Raw genomic sequence first — 21,092 nt, 5'->3', positions numbered from 1 at the left:
AAAATAGATTTATTAATGATAAGACTGAAATAATTTGTGATTTGAGGGGGAGGTCACCTGACAGCGGCGCTTGGACTTTGACTCGAGCCAGCATGCACACTTGTGATAGTGGTTCTTGTAATTAGATTTTCCACTCAGAGTGAAGTCAGCTGAGACTGCACGCCTCCCGTGTTGTCTTCAGTGGGGACATGCTTCCTGCCATCACTGCTGTCACGCGCCGGCCAGCTAATTCACCGTCCTCACGTCCAGAAGCTTGGAGACGTCCTGCAAAAACTTCACCTCCAGATGATCTCCACCTGGACTTTGAGTATTCGACTCACTGAAGCAACGGAGGCAGAAAGAAAATGCCTCATCGGACAGATAATCTTAAATTCTGCCATCCTGTGAGGAATGAAGAAGAGATAACATACTTTAAATGTCTCCACAGCTGATAACACCGTCTCTGTGGACGCTGTGTGTATGCACTGAATTGATTTTGTCTAGACAGGCTGTTATTGATCTGAATAAATGTTGAAATGGTGCCAATCCTGACCCTTTCTTTTAACCCCTGGACATGCAAAAAAACAAGCAAACAAACAAACAAACACAACCACAGATTCTTGTATTTTTCAGAAATATATTTTATAGATGATGTCAGAGATGAAATGTCCAAAGCGTAGGTCCCAAAGAAAGATAACATTTTTCATCAATAGAGACAAACAAAAAATAACTTTTTATCCATTTACATGTAAACCGAGAATTGCTCTTGAGCCACAGTGGTTATATATAGAACTGGCCGAGGTGGGTGTGACAATCAAACGACGATGCCCTTTGAATGGAACCGATGTCCGTCTCTTCTCTAGCGCTCAAAGACCTGTGAAAGAGGAACATTCTTTGGGAGAGTCTTTGTAAGGTGTGAATGTAGCAGAGGTTTGGCAGAGCGTGTTTCTCTTTAGCACAGTCCATACATGTCCTAAGTGCTGAGTCATGTTAAAATCACGTCTTGGAAACGATATTCAATAAGAACAATATCAAATGCTTCTCAGTGGACTCATTTGGACAAAGTCTTCTGAATTGTTTGCACACCACAGAGGAAGAAGCCCTCCCTGTCTGGTGCTCGTGGGAGTTGCCGTGGGAGGTTTTATTTTTTTTAAGTCCTCCAGTGTTCTTCTTCTATTGTGCAAATACATTTTTGTTACATAGACAAGCAGGCATGCTGACTCACAAACCATGCAAAGAGTTAAAGTTGGCGCGAGCAGACGGCAACAACCAAAGAGTAGTATTAAAAGTTTCTACAAAAAAAAGTCAAATTCACTAAAAAAAACGTGTAAAAAAGCCAAATTAAACAAGTAACAAGTGGAATGTTTTGTCAGACATGGAAAAGCATCAACTTAGGCTCAAATTTTACAGGTTTAGAAAATGATACCAACTGAAAATAAAGGTGATAATCGGCTTTAGTCGCGTGTTTGACACAGCGGGGGCCGACGGGGGTCAATCTGAAGGTGACGGGTTGGACTCCTGGTGTCAGATGGGCTGAAGTGGAGCAGGAGGAGGGAAGGAGGAGGCACTGATGTTATGGATGACAGTGCAACACATGTTCACAAAGAGATTTTTAAACGACCCGCTGATGATTTCCACCCAAATCCCACTTTTTTTCCCGCCCAGCTGAACTCGGCTCGCTGCGTGAAACGGCCTCTAAACCTCTTTTTGGACGTGTTGTCATGGTCGCGCCCGTGCACGAGAGGAAAACGTGTCAATTAGGCAACAAAGTGATCAAATGCTCAAAAGGTCAATTGCAGTGCCGTGTTATGATTTCACTTGAGGGCGAAACAGTGCAGTCGATGACGCGTTAAATATGCTGCTTTTTTTTAAACTTCATGGAGTAAGAGAGTACACCATACTGTTTGTCGCTCACAATATCATAGCTGTCATTAGTTAGAGTACATTTATAAATTTTCCATATACAAATCTCCTATAAACAGTACATGTTATAAATACACGATTGATGAAAATGCAGAAAGGCCGAGAGAGCCGTAGAAAGAAAGAAAGAAAGAAAGAAAGAAAGAAAGAAAGAAAGAAAGAAAGAAAGAAAGAAAGAAAGAAAGACAGTGTTGCTCCTTATTTTTGCTAAATACAAGAAAGAAAGGAAGTTGTGAAGTGACGGTAGTACTACGTACGTGAACGGCAGCCCTATAACTATCCAGAAAACGGATAAAAACACAGAACAAAATCTATGGATGAAAAAGTTAGAAAAATAATCTTATACAATAGAAAATAAAAAGTGGACACGCTTACCAAACACACTTTCGATATTGTAAATTGACAACTTGATGTGGAAATCATACATGTAGATACAAACAGGCAGTACTCGATCACTGCCTCTCAAAATATATTCAATCCAATATACATGACTCATGTTTAGCTCACACTAGCAAACCAAGGTAGCTGCCAACCGGCAAAGCACGGGCGGCCGATGGGCGCACGCAGAGCGTCACTCGATGTGTGAAGGATTAAATTAGTAAACATTGAACTGGGTATCGGGGCCTTATCTGAAAGGGCCCATACGAGTAGTGTTTGTCGACTTGCCAGCCAAGTGGAGTGAAAGTACTACTGTATATGCAAACTCATGCTTTGGCTTTTCTTGCTTGGCTTTCTCTTTTGGATAACATTCAGAATCAAACGCCTGGCCTCTCTGCTCAATGCATGCTTCATGTGTCTACAGAGCAACGACTTCAGTTAAAGGGAAGCTACATCAAAGGCTGAACCTTTCCGAGAGTTTTCCGTCTAATTTCCTCGCCCACGTTTGCACCGTTTTTTTCTACTGAAGCTGGCAACTACCTTTACAAAGCGCTTTCTTTTTTACAGAAAAATAGATCCATCCAAAAGTAAAGTGAACTCTTCGAGAGAGGCTGTGAGAGACACAAATGTTGTCTTCGTCACGTTCCAAGTAAACATGCTGAAAGATTGTTTGCTTTATTTTTGTCATTCTCGTCCCCCGAAAAAGGACCGGAAACGCTCCGTCTCCCTCCCTCGCGGCGATTCCTCGGCGAGAAAAATCTTTTGACTTAAGGCAATCTTTTCCTGAACAATCCTGAATCCGGCTCACCAAGGCACTCCTCTCACGCGTCGACCGTCCCGACGACGGGCTGCTCCGGCGAGGCGACTCCCGTCGACAAATCTTTGCAAAAGCCTGCTCAAACGTCGGCCGACCAAAGCCCACAGTGAATGCATCTTGTAAAATAGTATCTCGGCTGCCGCGGTGCCCTCGTTTTGGCGGGAAAAATAGTTGAGAAAGAGGAAAGAAACTCCCGCGCTGCGTTTGACAGCTGGGACGGTCTGCTGTCCCTGGTGTCCAGACTGTGTCAGAAGGCAGCTGTGTAAAGCACCGTATGTTTCCGCTCCTCCGTGACGAGACCTGATCTCGCCCCAAACTCCAAATACGCTCGCCCGCTGCCTTGGTCACATGGTTAGCCGCTGTGGGCTAACGTGGGGGTGCGAAGACTGACAGAAAAAAATGAGTGTCTCTGAGCGAGCGCCGCCAAGCGACGTCGGTATGTCTAATTTTTTTTTTCCAATTCAGTCCTCCGTCTCCTGATTGGCTCCCTACTCTGAGGCTGAGCCCACCCCCTCTCCCTCGTTTTTGGCCGAAGGGCCGCCAATCAAGGTGACTGACGTGGTGAGTGGGGTTAGGGGGACTAAATGAAGGGATCAGTCGAGACTCTTCGCAGCTCAAAGAGGCGTTCTCCGGGAGGTCAATGGTAACGGTGTGACACCCTCATGTTTCCCTCCGTTACAGTGGCTCCTCCTCCTCCATGGGCTCCTCCTCCGGTCTGGTGGACAAACACACACACACACACACACACACACACACACACACACACACAAACACACACATTAAACCTCTATTTCCTCGGTTAATCGAGTAGTTGTTCAGTCTATAAAATGGTGAAAAACGTTGATCCCAAAGCCTAAAACGACGTCCTGAAATGATCAAAGATGTCCGGTTTACAGTCAAAGATATAAAATATTCACCTTTAAGAAGAATTTTGACTTTTCTTTCTTAAAAAAAAGCTTGCATGAATTGAACAGCTGATGACGGGATGCTCGTTGCAGCTCTGCAGTCATGCTCCCTGCAGACCGGCTCCATGCAGATAACCTCCTGGCCCTGGTGGACTTGGGACTCACTCTGCTGCTCCACTTACTCAGAAATGTTCCTCTCCTTGAAAACCTGTCAGCTGTTTCTGGGCCTCACATTTTTTGGGGCTTTCGAGAGAAACTTTCAACTGGTTTTTTTTGTCAGGATGACTTTCTAACATCTGTCCAGCTGAATGCTCGGCTGCTCTGAAGTAATGTTTGTACAGTAATGTGCACGGCTCCTTTAAATGCACCAATAAATAAATAAAATGAATACAAACATGTTTGTAATATTTCATACTAACTTCGACCTTTCACCTTCTTTTTGCACCTCTCCATTATTTATGTTATCATGCGCTCCATTACGTCTGTGCACATCTCTTGTGCAATATTACATATTTATTACTACTCTTATGTACTCAGACACTCTTCCTGTACACATTGTACTTGTATATAATTGAGTGTTGCTTTACCTTTGATCCATGGCGTTGGTGTTGGCCACGGAGAGCGAGGCCATGGCGCTGACGGCCTCAGCCTCCTCAGAGTCTCCTCGCTTGGCCTCCAGCAGGGAGAGTCCCAGCCGCGGTGAGTAGCGGTGCACCGAGCGCCAGTACTTACCTGGAGAGGAGGAGGAGGGGAGGAGACATGAGAGGAAGCAGAGGGATGAGCATGTTTGAAACAGCAGGATGTCATCTGACAGACGTGACTGTGTCCATCTGTGTGTGCGAGTAGAGCTGAGGGTGAACTCACTGTGAGTCTCTAAAACCTTCTCCAGGGAGCGGACAGCGTTGGGATTGGGCCTCTGCTCGAGGATGGCCTTCGGCAGCGGGTCCAGCTGCATGGGACACAAACACAGAGGAAGTCAACACGAGTGTGGAGCAAGCTGCACTTCCAATACTCCCCACAAGGGGCTGATGTGGAAAGAGTGCAGCATGTGACTTAGTGGGTGACGTAAAACCCTTTAATGCTGATGAATCTACTGCTGGCTGGTGTTTGACCAAACGCATCAGAAACACTGAAACTGGAGGGCGTGCAGGGAGTTAACAGTGAAGATTTCACCGCGCTCTGACTGATTCAGGCAGAACTTCATTTAAAACCTTCCTCATCTGACTCCACTGCTGCTCTCCTCTGGAGCAGCGATACATCAGACTGGGATTAGTGCACTTCTGTCCTCAGAATAAATTCTCATCGTTTGTTTTTCCATTCCACCGCCAGCACAGCAGATTGAAACAGGATTAATCTGAATGGCGTCTCCAGATATTTAAATGACTTCACATCCACCGGTCGGTCTGCAGTCGTGTCAGACGGATTCAAAGCTGGCTCATTGATCTTCAGAAGGAACTTTAACCAGGATTCAGATGCAGCACGTTACCTCCTGGCCGAGCAGGGCGGCCACGCAGGCCTCAGAGGCGTCGCAGATGGCGGTGAGATCGTGACCCCCCTCCAGAGCCAGGACCACCCGGCCTCCAGCGAGGGTCATCAGCTGCCTGGTCAGATAGCCGAAGCCTGAGGAAAGGAGGCATTTTAGCAGCAGCTCCAACCGAGACTCTTTGTTTTGTGTGGTCCACTGCTGCAGCGCGAGATAACAAACACGCTTCACGTAATCTCACACTCACACTTGGACGTCAAAGTGTAGCCGCCCAGCGGGGGAGGGTGTCCCTCCACAGCGTCGAAGCCAGAGGAGACCAGCACGATATCCGGGGCGAACTCGTTGGCGATGGGCATCACCACTGACCTGAGAGGGGGAGGGAGGGTGGGGTGTGAAGGTTACACTGAACAACAGCCAATATTTCAATGTGAATGGAGAAGATACTCAAACCTGTAGACATTCATTCATCAATCAGCAGCATTTTAATGATCCAGTCATCCTTTAGTTCTCCTTTTGCATATTTAAATAAACGTTTTTATTAAGAAAAAGCTGATATTTCAAAGGGCGGCGACTGTTTTCTTGCACCTTTGTCCAATTTAAGAAACCTTGTAACACCTGGACACTTCATTTATTTAGCTGTGCAGGATGTCGATGTTGTGTCTGGTACCTGAAAGCAGCCAGGTACTCTGCATCTCCCATGGGTGGATCGAGGCCTCCGGTGAAGGCGACATTGACGTTGAAGCCGACGCCGGGCCCACTGCCCACCTGCAGAGAGGCACAGGTGTGACTCATATTCACACGTACGGGACGAACTTCCGTTTGCTTTTGTCACTATTTTGTGAATTTTGGATTGGATCGATGCATGCTGTTCCCAAAGGTCCAATACATTTGAAATATTTGTAGAATCCTCTGGAGATGATGCAGGAGTCATAAAACAGCACATTTATGAAGTTTAAAGCACTGAAGGACTTTTCATTTGACGCATTACGAGCTTCTGCTTCTCAAATAGACGATTTCTCTTCTCTTATCCTTCTGGGCTGTTAGTCAGATCAAAAAAGTACATTAACGTCGTCATTTTGGGCTTTTTGTCACTATTTTCTGTCTCAGTCATCTGTGAAAAGTGAATCCTGTGACAAAATGTTTCCCACAATGCACTGGGAATGCTTTGGTCAGGTTGGCTGACAGTCAGCACGCACTCACCTCATCAGGCGCTCCGCTTCCGGGAAAGAAGTTGCCGTCGTCATAGCGATGAATAGACAGGTACAGGACGTTGGGGTCATCGTAGAAGGCCTGCTGGGTGCCGTTGCCATGATGAACATCCTGACAGTAAACACATGACATCGTCACAAACTTTGCCACGATGAGTGCCTTTTAAAAAACTGTATGTACAGTGATGGCGTGAGACTGACCCAGTCCACGATGAGGATCTTGCTGACGTTGAGTCTCTGCTGCAGCAGTTTGGCTGCGATGGCCACAGAGTTGAAGTAGCAGAAACCCCTGAAAACAGCAGCAGAGAGAAGCTGTGATAAACTCATCAGCGCCGGAGCACTTTCTGCTCCACTTTCATGTCTTTATAGTTCATTTTAAATAGTCGTGAGGAGGATATGAAGGATAAACACAGAGGTCTTGAAACAGCTGCCAGAATAAAGGCACTCAGTGCTTTATGTGCAAATAAACTCAATGGTTTATGTAATTTCTGTTCCAGACTGCCTGTTCCAGCGCTGGTATTTGTGTATGCATAGATGAAGTGTCTCCAGCTGAGTGTGGTGACGGCTGCGGCCTTACATGGGAGTGCTTTCCTCTGCGTGGTGTCCAGGAGGGCGGACCACAGCGAAGCCGTTCTGGAGAGAGAGACGGGGTCTGTTAGCCACCGCGGCACTGATCACCACTCAGTGTTTCCCCTGTGTTTACTAAGTGGTGGTAAAACGCTGTAATTTGGCCCAGTGCAAACTCAAAAGATGAAGAGTGGAGGCTTTAATGGTCTGAAACGCAGCATCTGAATGGAAACACGCTGACAAAAAGCATTTTTAGCACTAGCTGTTACTGCTACAGCGCCACCACAGCATTAAATCTGAGAAAACAATAAAAAGCGACATAAACAGAGTTAGCAAATTATTTCTGAGCCTCATCCAGAGCAGATATCACCATGTTTTCATCATCCATTCACTCTGTGTGCGATCACAGTCACCTTCAGCTCTCGAGTGGCCACTTTGAACACGAGTTCCACCACGGAGCCGACAGCGAGACGAGCCGCGCTGGACGAGTGGACCTCGTTCCAAATGGTGTCACTGTCCACCTGGAGACGCAAAACACAAGTGTCCATCATCCTAAAGCTAATATGTATCGAGCATTTTGTGCTAATTACGTTTTTTTCCTACATTAAATTTAGCATACCATCACCTGGGACCTGTTAGCTTTAGCCTCAGTCTGCTAGCATGATACCATCACCTGAGACCTGTTAGCTTTAGCCTCAGTCTGCTAGCATGATACCATCACCTGGGACCTGTTAGCTTTAGCCTCAGTCTGCTAGCATGATACCATCACCTGGGACCTGTTAGCTTTAGCCTCAGTCTGCTAGCATTCAATTTCAGACACAACACTGAACCCTGGTGTTTTGATTCACTCTGTGAAGGTGAATGTTACTCACCCCTACTCCTCCACACGGTAGCCTTACGAACATGGGAGTGATTGAACCTGGTGATCAGAAAACAAACATTAAAACATGCCTGGATAGGAGCCGTTGAGTTATTCTAATGCTGAGCGTGTGTGTGTGCTTACAATCAAGTTTCTGTCGGAGAGGGTTGGTTCCATACAGCAGGACGTGGGCTTCAGAGTGAACCGTCTGCAGCTCTTCCAGCGTGGCCTTCCTCCCACGGATACACTACGCACACACACACACACACAGACACACAGAGGGATACAACTCTCATATGCAGTTTACAACTTAGCGTGATGTTCAGCGTGGAGTGTTTTCCTCCTCTAACACACCTCACACTGCGCTCTCAGTCCGGTCTCCTGCAGCCGAGACCAAATGCTCTGAATGCGGCCGGCGTGCTCCGGGTGGCTGTTGGTGTTTCCACACATACACTGGTGCTTCTGCATTAAAGAGTCGTACACCAGGCCTGAGGAAACACACACAGACACACACTCCTTAAAACATGCTGAAATATCTATGATGTGCAAACGGAAAAACAGCCGCGGCATGAGGCATCTTCATGGCGGTAAAACCTCAATCCACACAGAAAGGTCTGCTGCTGGTCGGAGCCGGATTGTTCATTTATTCTCGGCCTGTTTATTGTTTTCATCTTTGTTTAAAGACTCAGATGTCTGAGAGGAAGACAAAGTGGGTGAGAAAGGGTTTTGGCAAGATTAGCTCCTCCTGCTCGATTCTTGCTGCTGCCAGATGGAGGCCGGAACCATTACACCATCCTTTGGCCAATTCACCTGCTATTTGGATGGAAGTTTCTCTTTTCACTCCCCAGTGCATTAGAAAGGAAGTGGAATTGAAAGCCAAAAACTTCTCCAATGAACGCTCGAGGCAGAGCAGAGGCAGGCTACGACTGTGGAAACAATAGATAAACAGATTCGGTGCAACAGAACAGACTGAACAACAGATGAGATGTTCGGTGAGAGAGGACGGGGGTGCCGACCTGTGGTGAAGCGAGGTTTGGTGGGAGGATCGGTGGTGGGGACGCTGATTGGGAAAGAGGACGCTGAGGCCGGAGACGACTGGGCCCTGGACAGGGGGCGGTGTCCCGGGAAGGAGATTGACAGGCCGGCAGCCTCCATGGAAGCCTGATAGTTTCTGAGCTGATGGATGCGCTGCTGCTCCAACAACAAGGCCTGCTGCTCACACAGAAAACACAAAGGTGAATCTCAAAGGTGAGTTATTCAGAGAAAATGTATGAGAGGACTGAAGGGAAGAAAAATTGCTTTGACATTTTCTGTACTGCAAGTACAACTTCTGGCCAAAAGATGGCAGCCAAAACAAATGCAGCTTCAGTTTCCCCCCAGCATTTAATTAGAGATGGCTTCAGACAATGAGTGACGTTTCCACAGCACTAAATACAATCCTGTGTCTAACCTCCAGAGCTCCCCCAGGAGCACCTACACTACATGAGGGCCAAGCAGAGTGGGATCAATTCTCCAAACTTCCTATTGATCCTCTCAGCTTCCGTAGTTTTACAGCCAGACACGTTTCCCCGTCATCTACCTGTCTAAAGAGCAGCTCCTGCTCCGCCTGCCTCTCCCGCTCCCTGTGCTGCTGCAGCGCCTCCTCCTGCAGCTCCTGCGGGTCAGGGGGCTCCTGCTTGATGGTGACCCCCGGCGGCAGAGCCCCTCCGTCCTGGTGCTCCCTCAGCTCCTCCTCGGTCTCCTCCGGGTGGCTCTGGTGCTGGCGGCCCACGGGGGACTCGCTGGGCTTGGCCATCATCTGCAGGAAACATGGGGGGGAGGGGAGACGGGGGGGCGATGATGCTACGATGTGAAATTTATTTCACAATAAAACAGCAGGATGTGACAAATCCCCTCCAACGTGTGAGGCGGCATTCAGACAAATGGGCACGCTCTCTTCTGAATCAAATTCCTGGCAAATCACTCCTTTCTCTGGAGCTTTCTTCTTTTAACGAGCTTAATTTGGATTACTCAGTCAGATTGGTGTCTCGCTCATCTCAAACCTATGCGCTGTAATTGAATGTGAGTGGCCGCTCCGCCGACTGTACTCTGGGGCAGAACGTGTCTCATGGAACAGAGGCATTCCACACTCCCTGTTGTGCTGCTTTTCAGCGACTCATTCTGGGATCTGCTGCTCGTCGAGTAGTGATTCAGTTGTCTGTTCATTCACTTTTCACTGACGGGGGCCATTCAAAAGAGCCATTCTGGGCTGCAGAGCGCTCGCCTCCATGGTGCTTAAGACTAAGAGAGGAGCGTCAACGATGAGGTGTTTGTTGGAACTCTCAAGAGTGGGCTACAGCTACAGGTATGTGTGTGTGTGTGTGTGTGTGTGTGTGTGTGTGTGTGTGTGTGTGTGTGTGTGTTTCCCAGAGCTGTAAGCTTCTGGGTCTCTTGGCACAGAGCTGACACAGCATTGACGTCAGAGCATTCACCAGCTCTCATTCAAACCCCCGCCTCCCCTTCTCCTCTCCTTTACTGTTCTTGTCTCCTTTGCGTCCAAACAAACTTCTCTCACCCCCCTCCCCCATTTTTCATCTCCTCCCTTGACCCCCGCCACCCCCTCCTCTCTGCTCTACTTTCCCAGACACCTCTTCTTTATTGAGCTTAAATCAGAGTTACGGACCAACAGTCCAAAACACAAAGATATTCAGCTCGAATACAACAAAGAAAAATAACTGGAGGTGTCATTTGGTGTAAAAATGACTGAATTGATAAATTCACTGTCAAAACTGGCTACAACTAACCTTTTCAGACTAGTGAATTCACCTTTAAAAAAGAAAAGAAAATGCATCACAACCACAGCTCAGAACGTCAGGTATCAGCCAGATGTTACTGATCCATTTAAATAAAGTTTTCTGGTTTGCATACACGTTACATGTGTCTGCCCTCATTTCAGGATCCAGTAAAATAATCTCATTAATCTCACAATTAAAACATGCACAAATGTCTCCACAGATAGTTTAGAGGTTATGTCTTTCAGTCTTTTTACACTTTGTGCAGGTAAAATAAGTAAGTTACCACCTGACACAGCCAGCCGAGCTGTTTCTCCCAGTCTTTATGCTAAGATAAGATAATCAGCTGCTAGCTATAGCTTCATATTTACTGTACAGACATGAGACTTGTATCAATCTCCTGATCTAACTGTCGGCAAGAAAGCCAATAAACATATTCAGCGAAATGATGAATTATTCCTTTTGATATTGCAGTTTTGTATTCATCCACTTGTGTTCTGATTAATCTGACAGAGTAAAACACTGCTTAAAGTGGACGGTCATGACAAAACTCCTTGGCGTGCCGGAGGCTGTTATAGAGATGTTTGTGTGAACAGCCGCCACTGGAGAGCTCTGAAACATACGGAGGGAGTGAGAGAGCAGAGCGGAGCAGGGGGAGGCGGAGGAGGAGGAGAGGAAATCCCTTGTTTCATCCACCCACCTCTCCTCCAGCGAGTACTCCGCTTGAATAGGTAAAGCCATCCACAGCGGCGGCTGCTCGCTTCCTCCCTGACCATATAAGGCCGAGGCTTCCGCTCTGTTGCCATGGCAGCGCACAGTTACCTCGTAGTCCGTGGCAACTGTCTCGGCCACAGTCACAGAGACGTGGATGCAAACAGTCACACACACACACACACACACACACACTCTGCTATACATGTTAACCCACACCTGCCTACGCCTACTCACAAACAAAAATACTACAGAGAAAGAAAACAGCAGAATAAAATCAAGGACTTCACACACACACGCATGCACACACACACGCAGACACGCACACACACACACACACACACACACACACACACACACACACACACACACACACACACACACACACACACACACACACACACACACACACATACGTCCACAGCCAACACGCTACTGGCTGCCGCCTCCACAAACAAATACACTACAGCTCCTGTGCTGGCCCACGCTGGCTTATAGCCCTAATTAATTATCAGTTTATTTGAATGTGATGTCAGATCTGCAGCCCCTTCGTCACCTGCCTTCATCAGCACCGCGCTATATAACATATATATAACTATAATCATGGTGACGTGCAACAAACAGGAAAACAACCATGGGAGGACAGAAAAGTGCACATTGCAGCTTATGGAAGGAAGAAAACAAAGGTCAAAGAGCCTCCAACCCTCACCTTGTTGAGGTGGAGCTGCTGCTGCTGGAACTGCTGCTTGTGTTTCTCCAGGAACTGCTGGTGCTGCTGCTGGACCACCAGCTGCTGCAGGGCCAGGGCCTGGGCGTGAGCCTGCGCCGCGCTCCCTTGGGGCAGAGGGGCCGACTGGGTGCGCCCCAGGGGCCGGTGCTGCCGTTGCAGCTTGGCCATGGACGCTGCCGGAGACATGGACAGGCCGCTCACGCCTTGGACACAAACATGGAAGACTTTAGTTAGAGGAGGAGGAGCACGGAGCGTACATTCTCCACGAGGAGAGACTTCTTCAGGCTGTCTGGGAGAGCATTCAGGAAACAAGAGGAGAGAGGGCGGCGTCTCAATCGAAGGCGGCTGTGTGCTCGATGCTGCCGCTTTGATTAAGACACAGAGGCTTCACTTTCTGCACTGTGTTGATATGGTGATAGCACGCTTTAAGCCTGATGCATTCAGGTTTTTAGTTTGGGTTTGGTAGATCTTACTAAAAGTCTGGTTCAGAGAATCAGTGCATGTTGAGGAAAGCTTTTCTCACATTGCATGAGACCTCACATTTCTCAAAGGTTGGAGCCTTTTGAGACCACAACCTGACCCTCCACGCTGCATTGAGGCGAAGCTATGAGACAAACACATGACGTCCTCATGTCAAAAAAACTCCTAATTTCACTATTACTGGTGTTGGACCTAAGATTAGTCAGCAGATGTATTTGTGAACCAAATAAAAACAACCATCTGTGCTGCCATACTGCAGCTCTTCTATTGTGCTGATAGGAGGCGGGAAAAGCGAACAGCTTAGTGCATTTACAGCATATCATCCGGGTGAGGACAGTAAGAAAAACAGACTCCACGGAGCAAACGATCTGAGAGGCTTGATTACCGTGGAAATGTCAGAGAAAACGACTGGCGGAGTGTTTCTGAAAAGGCTGCTAACGGGCTGCTGTCATGTGGTTCTTAGGCGCAGAGCCTTTTCTCACGGCTGAAAACATGACTTTCTCTTCTGCATCTGGCCTGTCGCTGGCTCCCCGCTCCCGGCCTGTGTGTGGGCGTGTGCACGTCCTCGTCTGTACGTACACATGCGTCTGTGTGTGCGTCATTGCCCATTCAGTGCTAATGCCCTGCTCAGAATAGTAGCGAAATGGTAGTCAATGAATGAGCTGATGGGAAAGAGCACACAATGTGACCATGTCACACTCTCATAGCATACGCTGACATATGAAAGGAGCTCATTAGTTTGAGCAAATGAATGGACGTCTGTCAGTGTGAGGGGGCGCGCAGTGCACCCCGGACACACATCTCTGTGAGTGTGGTGACGCTCTGTCTGTTTTTCTGTGCCGCCACAGACTGAAAACCGAATAATACGTTTAGTCAGAGTTGCATTTGGAGATTTTTCCTCTCATTACTGTCAATTTTACCAAAGCTGCAACCGCTAACAGAGCTAGCAATGCGACTCACTGTTCTTCAGCTTTCGTACCTGTCACCAGGGGGCTCTGTGCCGGGCTCTGCTCCATGAGCACCATGTGTTGAAGCAGCGGGCTGTGCGCGCCGTGCCCGCCTGTTCCCGCTCCGGCCTCCGCCAGGTAGGGGGTCAAGTGGCCACCGGAGAGGAAGGGAGGGCTGAGGGAGAGGGCCGGCTGCAGCCCTCCGTCCTGCTGGGCCGACGTCACCTGGAGAGTAGGCACATGGTGAGGGTTGATCTTCAATAAACGGTCACAGACAGTAAACACCAGATAAACAAATTCCCAGATAAATAGATGCACAGTCAGTCTGCAAGCACTTTGTTTGGCAGCGGTTTCCTCCTCACATTGGAAGCAGCAGTGGCCGTGGCAGTGGCGGGCAGCCCCAGGGTGATGTTGGGTAAGGATGGTGAAGTGTAGAGGGACAGCTGGTTAACGGAGCCCCGCTCAGCACCGCTGCACAGCCTCTGGGCCAGAGACGCCTGAGAAGCACATTTAAATGATTTATCTGTGTTTGCATCATGAAAAAAACAAGAAACACTGCAGCAGTAGATGTCCACACATGGGGAATGAGCAACGTTTTCACCCTACTGGCGATTTAAAACCGTCCCAGCCACAAGCCTCCTCCACACTGCCTGAGTGCCACTAATGGCTGCCACAAGAGCATGTTGCCAGCTCCTCGGCTGTGTTCGTCCTCTGCAGATCACTCCCAGCCTTAGTGCACGCTATAGGCTAACAACTAGCAACTGCAGCCCAGCACACAAAACAGCAAAACTTTCATCATTTCGAATTTAGGTTTATATACATTAAGTGCGAGCGTTGAAATATATGTTCTTCCAGCTTCATGTCTCAGAGGCACGATTCATTTCATAAAGTACGCTCCAGCCGTGATACAATACGACAAAATACAGAAGACAAAACAATGCAAATCTTATCGAGTAGCTTAAAGAGGTTTTGGGTTAAAGAGTTTTGGAAGTGCCTGTGTGTGTGTGTGTGTGTGTGTGTGTGTGTGTGTGTGTGTGCGTGTGTTACCTCTGTGTTGTTGGAGATGGACACAGTGATGCCGTTCTCATTGGGGATGTTGTTGGAACTGTTATTCGGGGAGCTTGGGCCTGAGCCGGGGGCGCTGCTACACGCAGAGTCTGAAACACACACACACAAATCAAACACACAGAAGAAAAAAAACCCAGCAACGTCCTGAGCACCGGACAGCTGTCTGCGCGTCCCTCACCTGCCATGTCGAGCGAGCGCTTCTTGGCGGTGGCGATGGGGCTGTCTCGGCGCCGCAGCAGAGGACTGCTCCTCCGCTCGCTCACCTTCTGCTTCAGCCTGGAGCGCAGCTTCAGGTTGGGCTCCGAGGCTGAAAGGAGGGTGGAGAGAGAGGAACCAAACACCATGAGTCATTCATTCATTCATTCATTCATTCATTCATTCACACATGATCTGAATGAAGTACGAGAGCATCAACAGGAAAGAGGAAGAGGAAAATACAAGAGTTCACTTTTCCACTTCAGCTGAGCCAAATCAAGAGCTTTTCTTCCCACTTATGGGATTTCCTCCATGAAAGTGATCAGTTTTGAGTGAAAAGGTCACAAGCTGCTGCATTATTTGTGAGAATAAATGACTGATTCTGGGGTTTGCTCTCGAGATGATCGGCCCTGCTTCGCTCTCACGTACGCCCTGAACTCTGTTGTGCCTTTACAACAATTAAACCACAGCGCTGCCATCTACTTCTATTAACTTGTAACTTGGTGATTCTTGTTTCTTGTCAAATCAGCCGCCAACACCCTTGTTAGCCTCCTTGATGTTCCATAGTTAACTGGCGGCGGTGCAGCTTTGGGCAAATCAATCAGAAGGGTGGGAGAGTTACCTGAGCTGCAGTCTCACAGGCTTTCATCTTAAACTGGAGCTCCACACACTGATCTGTCGCGGAGCGCCGTCTGCAGAGCCGCTCTGTTATGAAACCTGTTTGGTACATGCTCCACTCCTCCCTCCTTTTTCAGCGCTCTCTGAATATGCCAAATTCTGATCCATTTTCCCAACGACATTGTGGCTAAGAAGCAATTAGCTCCAATTTGGGAGCCATGTCTGATTGCCTAAAGGCCTTCTGGTCTTTTGTGTACACTGTCACAGACTTGTGAATGGAGACAGGGAGGAGGGAACGGCATGTCACCTTGGCTCCTGCCATGGAGGCTAATGCTCTGTTTACTCTGCCCTGCCAGTCAGCAACCTTAGATAATTTCGCTATTCATTATCCAATTTTTAATCATCAAAGGACGGCTAAATCCAAGGCGTACACCGCTAACCCAGATTATGACATAACCAGATTAATCTGCTCCCATATGCTTACTTTAAACTGAGCGTAAACATGCACACACTGAAAGGGACAAACTCCCCTGAAGGAAGCATCAAAAACTTACTCCCATTCACAGCATCAGGTAAAAATAAATGTGACAAAGAGCAAAGTGTGAGCGACAGAACAGAAGCACAAAGAGTGAGGAAGAGTTCAGAAAGTGTCAAACCAATTAATGCTGGTGGGAGAGGAGACGGTTCATTACAAATCAGGATTTCCAACATTTTACATCTTTGGAGACAACGAAGATGAAAGAATGCTGCCTTAAAATGCAGGTCAGCAGTGTGGAATGGACAAGTCTGCACAACAAAGTTAAAGCGCACTACCCTAAATGACCTAAATCTGATTTTCTGACATCTGTTTTTCCTTTAAAAATACACGATGACATAAAAAACTGCATGCTACATCACTAAAAAAAAGGCAAAAACAAACCACTCCACAGCTAGCCTTCACTAATGCTAATTCATCAGCATCATCAGACCCATTTCTGTTGATTTAAATTGAAACATGTTCTGCTAAAAGCTAACTAGCCTAGCTTAGCTGCTGCTAAGATTGTCCAAGGGTCCAAACTTCAAGTTTTACATGAGGCACCATCCTTAATTCTCTGTCTGTTCAGAGAATAAAAGCAGAAGGTTTATCTTAATTTTCAAAAGAAAAGGGCAGAAATTAACTCCATCGTGTTGCCATCACAACACCGAAGACTGATGACGACGACTACTTTCCCAGGATTAATCTGAGGACAGTGTCTGTTAGCGAGGGAAACCAAGCAAGGGGGCTGCTGCTCGAAAGAAGGACAGTAATTAGCCTGTTGAAGTAGAGTAATTAGGTTTGTGGTTCCTACTTCAGCAGAGCGTAAACAAATTTTAAAAGGCCAATGATCCAATATGACAGCACCCCAAATAATCACCGCAAAGGTAGAGTCAAAGCCAAGTGGAGTCGATTGGGGGAAACGTCAATACGTGAGAAAAGCACCTTTCTCTGCTTGTTGAGTGGACTTAAGGGAAAATAGCACAACGTGGCGTTCTGTGACCTCGATACAAGATACAAGGTGGTGTTCAGGGAACCAGTTACATTTAAGGAGGTCGAGAGAAAATGCTTGGAAATCATTTTGGAAAACTCTCAGGAAACGACACAACCTGCGTGAATATCACTGCAGTTTACTACTGGACATCATACACAGAGGCTACTTCATAAAAAATGGACGGCTTTGTCATGAGCCTCGGGGAAGCATCAGCGCATACGATCACACATGATATCAATGCACAGATGGTGCATTGTCGCCCCGCTAAATTGGGCCTCACAGCGGAGGTGAAAGGTTGTGTATTCAGTGAGTGACATGTATTCAGGCAGCAGCTTTTGATTCTTTATCCATGAGCGAGCTGCTCAGTGTGGTTTTCAACCGATGCCGTGTACTGTACGGTGCCCGTCTGCCTATGTGCTATTGTATCCATGTGAAGGACGGGCTGCCCCAGTTAGGCAACAAAAAAAACATGTTTGTGGCGTCAGTGAAAAGACAGGGACAGTACGCCTTCCTCTGCCTCCATCAAAGAGCGCAGTGAGTCACAGGGCCTCAAACTTTCCCAGAGTTCCACATCTTTCTGAGGCATTCATGAGTATGTGAATATGTCCCAGACAAGGCATGCTGTATGCTCATGTGATGCTCTCTCAACCTGAAATGCGTCCTGATGAAGAGTTAATGGTTTTAAAGGCTTCCGGTTGGCTGAGGTTCAGGTTTTCAGAAGCATCCCTGTCACGTAACGCTTTTGAGATGATTACTGGCATCACAAGGGCATTAAAGTTAAAATCCTAAAGATATACATGCAATCAAAGCCTGTTTCCATTGTCTCTATATACATTAGTGTAGAAGTAATTCAGCGTTACTGTTTGTAATTTTCACTGATATCAGCCTCACTGTTCACACCGTTAGCTCCTATTGCTAACTCAAGAGCTCCTGCAGCCGCTAGTTCACGTTAAAAAGTTTCAACTAGCAAAGCCCAGGGTGGCTTTGAATGTGAAGTGTTCGCATCTGTAGACCGCACACCTCCAACTTCACCTCCAACAAACAGCCGAAAACGAAAGCGTGGCTTAACCTGTGGTTGTATTGTTGTAACTGCGCTGTGGATTAGAGCATCAGCTGCACTGAAAGTCTAAAATGTAAAGCGAGAGATGGGAGTGCTGTTGCTTCTTTTGACCGTTGCTGGGAGCCCTGGGTGCCAGTCCTATGCTTTATGGCCAGGCGGTGATATAAAAGAGCCTCTAACCTCTCGCGAGCTGGCATTACCATAAGTAAACCCCGCAAAGCACGTCATCGCTGTGGGCAAATATCAGGGTGGCACAGGTTCGCTCCTCTCTGCAGCCGAGCACAATCCTCAGCCTTATAGAAATCAAGGGACGAGCTGACACTCCAGGGACGCTCTGTTCACTCCGCCGTCCTCCTGCCTGTTTTTTCTGTCTCTACACAGAGTTTTCGGGAGTGTGGCATCATCGTGCAACTTGCTGGATTTAGTTTAAATCCTGCTTGCCGGCCCCACCGTCCTCCATCCTGTCTTCTAAATGGTCGGTGAAGCCATCAAAAGCTTCTCCACCCTCACCTTCCTCTATCCATCCTCCTCTTTATCATCCTTCTCCACTTTTCTCTCTCTTACTTCTCCTCTCTTCCTCCCTCTCTTCTCCTCCTCCTCTTCTCCCGGGTGGAATGTGGCTGTGTGGGCCAGTGTCAACTGTGGTCTATGTGCCGTCGTAGCCAGCAGCCTGGAGGCTCAGAGTCAACAGGGCTGGGCTGTAGCCGCCTGCCGCTGCACTAAGTGAATAATTGCACTGTAAAACGACCGCTGCTTCACGGCTACACCACCGCACACACCACTCACACGACACGCACACACACACACACACACACACACACACACACACACACACACACACACACACACACACACACACACACACACACACAGAACACACACAGAACACACTGAAACACACACACACACACACACACACACACACACACACACACACACACACATACACACACACACTGAGCTGTACACTTACACACACCTGACAGAAACACACTGCAAACAGCTGGTTTCACTCTGTGCAGGCTTCTTTACTTTGAGCAGTAAACCCTGAGGACGTTAGACTGCGGGCCACAAAAAACCTTTTTCCAGTCGTGCATTCTGCAGCCTTTTAGCAGCTCTAATGACTTTTGACAAGATTTGTCACCCATTTAAGAGAAAACATGCCGCTCTATGCAGCAGTAGTTACGACCTGAAGCAGCAGTGTTTCTAGATTCAAGTACACACAAGTGTTGATAATCTTTATTTATATATACACCACTTTTCCAAACACAAGTACTGAAAGATAACAATAAAAGTGAGAGGAAAACTAATTAAATGACAATTTAAAATAAAGGCCACGGGTTGACCCTTCGTAATTACCTGGCTGTGCATCAAATAATTACATGAACAGAAGTTGAAAATTAAGAAATTGGTCTGTTCTTAGCCATGACTGATTTACGGCCTCACACTGGACCACGAATTAGTTGAAACTACAACAATAAATGAGCTAAATGGCGATAGACATTAAGTTTGTGTGTCATGGAAAAACTATTCTTTGCAGTATATATAAACAAATCAATTAGGTTTCATTAGAAATTAGCAGCAAAAAATGATTGGACGTCCAAGATTTGACATCTACACTACAGGTAATGAGTGAGGAAACAGAGGAGACGTCTCATGAGTTGACTGTTTGTGTTTTATCAGCATAACAGTGAAAAGAAATACTGCAGTCGTGAATTACTTCACCCAGAGGTATCATGCAGACTGAAACAATAAAGGGCCAAGAACAGTGCTCTGGGGAACCTCAAAAGTGATAGATAGAATCTGTCAGGGCCAGTCAGCTTCAATGTGCAATTATCAAACAAAAGAACGGTCCAGCAACACGAAAACACTGACCTGAGTTAAATACACAATCCTCCCTCTAAACTCTCCACAGAGCATTTATTAACGCTGTCAGTGTCAAGATTCAGTTTCTTAAGACCCTGCTGAACAAGAGCAGGTTGAAACCAACTCCTGAAGATAAGGAAATATTAAAAACGAATAAAACGTCAGGTGCTAAAACGGTAAAAAGCGCTTTCACTCGACTGAACTCTCACTCCATTGAACTGCTGAACCACCTACGCTTATACTCTCTCTAACGCTCTCATGTGGGGGATGCTGGGAGACCCTGACAGCCAAATGTGGATGTGATTAATGGTGCACAGCTCTGATGCCATCTAAATTATGCTAGCAGCTACTGCATGTTACAGTTTGCAAGTGTGTGTGTGTGTGTGTGTGTGTGTAATCCTCTCTAAATGTGAGCCTGCATCGGCTGTGCGCTGCCAGAATTAAGTGTGTAAGCATGTGTGTGTGTGATGTACCAGTCTTCCGCAGCGGGAAGTCATCCCGAGGGTTGTAGACACCCAGGACAGGGTGGTTGTAGGTGGAGACACCAGTCTGTGGAGGCGAGCTCTGGTCCAGAGAGCTGTGCTGGGTTTTGCTATGGAACAAAAACACACTGTTAAAGGTAGATGACAAACAGTTGACAATCCAAGCAAAGTCACTAACTTCACGGCTGTCAAAGATCTGTATGATTAACGCATCATGCAAATCCCCTGGCAGGGCCTGCAGACATGCGCTGCCATCTGCTCACTGCCTACAGAATGAGGTGCTGTTTGTAGGCAAAGTTAAGCCGAGCTGGCTCCACACCAAATACGTGTTCCTGACAAGCAGATGTACACATTCATCTCTTCCAAAAGTGATGAAGGCTCCAACGAGCGGAGAAACTTTTCCTTATGGAGAGAAAAATGGAGACCGATATAGAAAGAAAGAAAGTGTGAGCTGCTGAACGTCCGGTGGGTGTTTCACTGGATTATGTAACACTGTTTATCTACATTTTAAAAGAAATACATGATCAATCGCAAATCATG

The 21,092-nt window shown here is 47.2% G+C and overlaps 1 protein-coding gene across 1 annotated transcript in view; it reads right to left on the bottom strand.

The window, feature by feature from the left end:
• Positions 1-599: 599 nt before the first annotated feature.
• Positions 600-21,092, bottom strand: part of LOC139352014 (histone deacetylase 4-like) — a 52,262-nt gene continuing 31,769 nt past the window's right edge. Inside the window, exons 7-27 of the mRNA XM_070994026.1 lie at positions 20,544-20,662; positions 15,002-15,130; positions 14,803-14,912; positions 14,118-14,252; positions 13,788-13,980; positions 12,308-12,531; positions 9,696-9,914; positions 9,133-9,328; positions 8,471-8,604; positions 8,261-8,363; positions 8,130-8,176; positions 7,671-7,778; positions 7,268-7,323; positions 6,892-6,979; positions 6,683-6,802; positions 6,150-6,247; positions 5,730-5,848; positions 5,486-5,619; positions 4,864-4,948; positions 4,587-4,731; positions 600-3,809 (exon numbers count right to left, since the gene is read on the bottom strand). Of these exons, the coding sequence (XP_070850127.1) occupies positions 3,770-3,809; positions 4,587-4,731; positions 4,864-4,948; positions 5,486-5,619; positions 5,730-5,848; positions 6,150-6,247; positions 6,683-6,802; positions 6,892-6,979; positions 7,268-7,323; positions 7,671-7,778; positions 8,130-8,176; positions 8,261-8,363; positions 8,471-8,604; positions 9,133-9,328; positions 9,696-9,914; positions 12,308-12,531; positions 13,788-13,980; positions 14,118-14,252; positions 14,803-14,912; positions 15,002-15,130; positions 20,544-20,662 (2,602 nt within the window). The 3' untranslated portion in view covers positions 600-3,769. The remainder of the gene's footprint in view (positions 3,810-4,586; positions 4,732-4,863; positions 4,949-5,485; positions 5,620-5,729; positions 5,849-6,149; positions 6,248-6,682; positions 6,803-6,891; positions 6,980-7,267; positions 7,324-7,670; positions 7,779-8,129; positions 8,177-8,260; positions 8,364-8,470; positions 8,605-9,132; positions 9,329-9,695; positions 9,915-12,307; positions 12,532-13,787; positions 13,981-14,117; positions 14,253-14,802; positions 14,913-15,001; positions 15,131-20,543; positions 20,663-21,092) is intronic.

Source organism: Chaetodon trifascialis, chromosome 24 (assembly GCF_039877785.1).
Source record: "Chaetodon trifascialis isolate fChaTrf1 chromosome 24, fChaTrf1.hap1, whole genome shotgun sequence".
NCBI lineage: Eukaryota > Metazoa > Chordata > Actinopteri > Chaetodontiformes > Chaetodontidae > Chaetodon > Chaetodon trifascialis.
This window is presented reverse-complemented; position numbering and strand designations above follow the sequence as displayed.